Source organism: Lathyrus oleraceus, chromosome 5 (genome assembly GCF_024323335.1).
Source record: "Lathyrus oleraceus cultivar Zhongwan6 chromosome 5, CAAS_Psat_ZW6_1.0, whole genome shotgun sequence".
Classification (NCBI taxonomy): domain Eukaryota; kingdom Viridiplantae; phylum Streptophyta; class Magnoliopsida; order Fabales; family Fabaceae; genus Lathyrus; species Lathyrus oleraceus.
This window is the reverse complement of record NC_066583.1, coordinates 244,105,392-244,108,017: the sequence shown is the minus strand read 5'-3', so window position 1 is coordinate 244,108,017 and position 2,626 is coordinate 244,105,392. Positions and strand designations below refer to the sequence as shown.

Sequence of the window (2,626 nt, the reverse complement as noted above, 5' to 3'; positions counted from 1 at the left end):
TTTGGGTGGATATGTGATGTGTTTCTCACAAAAAAATTGCTCTACCCACAATGTTCAATGCTCTATAATGAAAAAACTTCCCCAATATTTTGCTCAATCTCCCTTCATCAACGTTCTTCACAAAGACAATATCATTTGTGTACCTACTAGGAATCAACTCATTCACAAAGAGGTACATTGTCCTATCAAATGCTCTAAATTTTTTACATAAAAAAAACAACTTGGGCAAAAGATCAATCAATAATGAAATTTGTATTTAGTAGGCAAAACAACTTATATTATTATTACACTTGATTCGATTCCTTCAGAGACAAATAAAAATAAATTTCGTGATGACGAACCAACAATGTCATCACATAGAACATTGTCTAAAATTTTAATACAACAAAATCAATATGCTAATCAAATCAATCACTAATCAAACTTATATAAGTCTTAAATAACATTGAAGAATTTTCCTATGCCACCTTGAGTTGTTTGTGTTCAAGTTTATGAGTAGTATTCAAATCAACATGAACAAAGGCTCTTTCAATTTCAGGTAACATTTCAAGCTTATCTTGAAGTGTCTCTCCAATGTCATGTGCTTGACTAAGTGACATTTCTTGTGACACAACTATGTCTACCTCCACAAAGTAATTTGACCCAAATGTGTAGGCTCTCAATGTATCAATGTGCTTGATCTCCTTGTCATGGTTCCAACATAGATATGTTATCTTTGCAAGGTACTCTGGTGGAGCAGTTTTTCCAATCAATGACCATACATTCTCCATCACCGTTTTCGCCCAATTGCTTATTGTATATAAAGCTATCTGCACCACCATTGATATTTGTCACAGTTAAATCGTGGCCTCATAAAATATTTATCACGGTTGAACCGTGGCTAAATAGAATATCTATTTGTTTTATCACATTTAAGTTGTGACTAATCTACACAGGTTTCTAAAGTATGAGGATTGAAGGACATACCAAGACAGCTCCAAGAGGATCAAGCCACCAGTAGAATTTGATGGCTAGCACTGCTGTGGCTAAACCAATTGAGTTTGTAATGACATCAAAGAAATGGTCTTGAGCATAGGCTCTAACTATTTCATTTTTGAACCTGCGACAATATATCATGAGCCCGAGTTTTACAAACGTGGCTGTCACCATAATTGCTATCATCCACTTCTCTTTCGTAGGATTCCTATCGGGTTGAGCCTGTCAAAAAATATTTTGAAGTAGATTAACGTTGAGTAACATGTTAGTCTATAAAATCAATATCAGATTATCTTCTACGGTGCAGCTTTATATAAAAGTAGGAAAAAATCCTTATAGAAGCTGCATCGTAGAAGATGATCCATGTCTATTTATATAATACATTATTTATTTCTTTACCTTTACGATGATCTCCCTCATTGATTCAAATAATATTTGCAATCCGAGAGTTGCCATGACAGACGCAAATACAACGATCCCCTGTCGATTTATTTTGCAAACCAAAAGTTACTAAAACAAACAACTCTTTTGAAAGGAGACTAAATTATGAAAAGGAGAATGAAGCTTTTACCACAGGTTGCATTCTGTTCTTGCCAATAGGGTATTTATCATAGTTTGGTTTGCTCATAGTGTATGAAGTAAACCAAAGTATAAATCCAGACAAAAGATCCAATAATGAGTCCAAAGTTGATGCAATCACAGCCAGAGATCTACTCTGAATGGATGCATAAACTTTTGCTACAAATAAGATCATGTTCCCTATGTTAGATAAATAAATTGCCACCTTCTCATTCCTTTCAAGTTTCTTCATCTCATCCTGAAAAAAAAAGTTCTCCTTTCATGCATCAGAGAAATCATTTTTTAAGAATTTAACTGATATACACCGCTTCGTTACATTTTACCTCGGTTAAGTTTCCAGGTAATGTCCCCAAATCAAGATATGAGTCCACTTCTTGGAACCCTTTAAGAAGCACTTCCTGCTTCTTATAATAGTTAGCAAGTCTCCTTTGTCTTTCTGATAAATAGACATTGAAAATTCATTTTAGAAACATATAGAAAAATGAATATGAAATAGGAACAAAAAGAGTTTGTTGAATTGAAGTTCAAGTTCAAGTACTCATTGTTCTTAGGAATAATCCAAATCCAAAATGAGACTCCATTTGTCTCTCCGGCATTCGATGATCATCCATGCTGATCCTCCATGAAGGTTGTCTAGCCATAGAGACATTCTCTGAAGCAATATTTGGAGAAAGAAGCTCCGTTCTGTAATCAGTTGAATCAGTTCTAACTTCAGTCACTTTTGCCATGTTTGTGTATTAATAATCATTTGTATGTACTATTATAGTCTTTATATATAGAATTTTGAAGCAGCATAAAAGATTGTATGGAATATTGTAACAAGAGAAAGCATGGAGAATGCTTGATTAAAGAGGTGTTGTTTGAATGGGTCTTATACATGCCTCTAAAGAAGTTTTGACTTTTGAGTTGATGTAGTTTTATATTAGTATGAATGGAATATTTACTTGGAAGTACCTTAGTGTTCACATTTTAACCTTCAATTTTTTTTATATAACTTTTGGGAAGAATTTAACTGCTACTTAAATGAGATATATAAAAAAAAGTTAAAGATAGGTGATGACAGTGTCATGAG

The 2,626-nt window shown here is 33.4% G+C and overlaps 1 protein-coding gene across 1 annotated transcript; it reads right to left on the bottom strand.

Annotated features, from left to right (window-relative positions):
- Nucleotides 1-409: 409 nt before the first annotated feature.
- On the bottom strand, nt 410-2,339 carry LOC127088041 (metal tolerance protein 10). The gene is made up of 6 exons (XM_051028952.1): nt 2,093-2,339; nt 1,878-1,990; nt 1,547-1,792; nt 1,375-1,455; nt 967-1,197; nt 410-809 (listed from the first exon to the last, which is right to left on the bottom strand). Exons 1-6 carry the CDS (start codon nt 2,280-2,282, stop codon nt 459-461), a joined length of 1,212 nt encoding a protein of 403 aa, XP_050884909.1. The 5' UTR covers nt 2,283-2,339; the 3' UTR covers nt 410-458.
- Nucleotides 2,340-2,626: the final 287 nt, after the last annotated feature.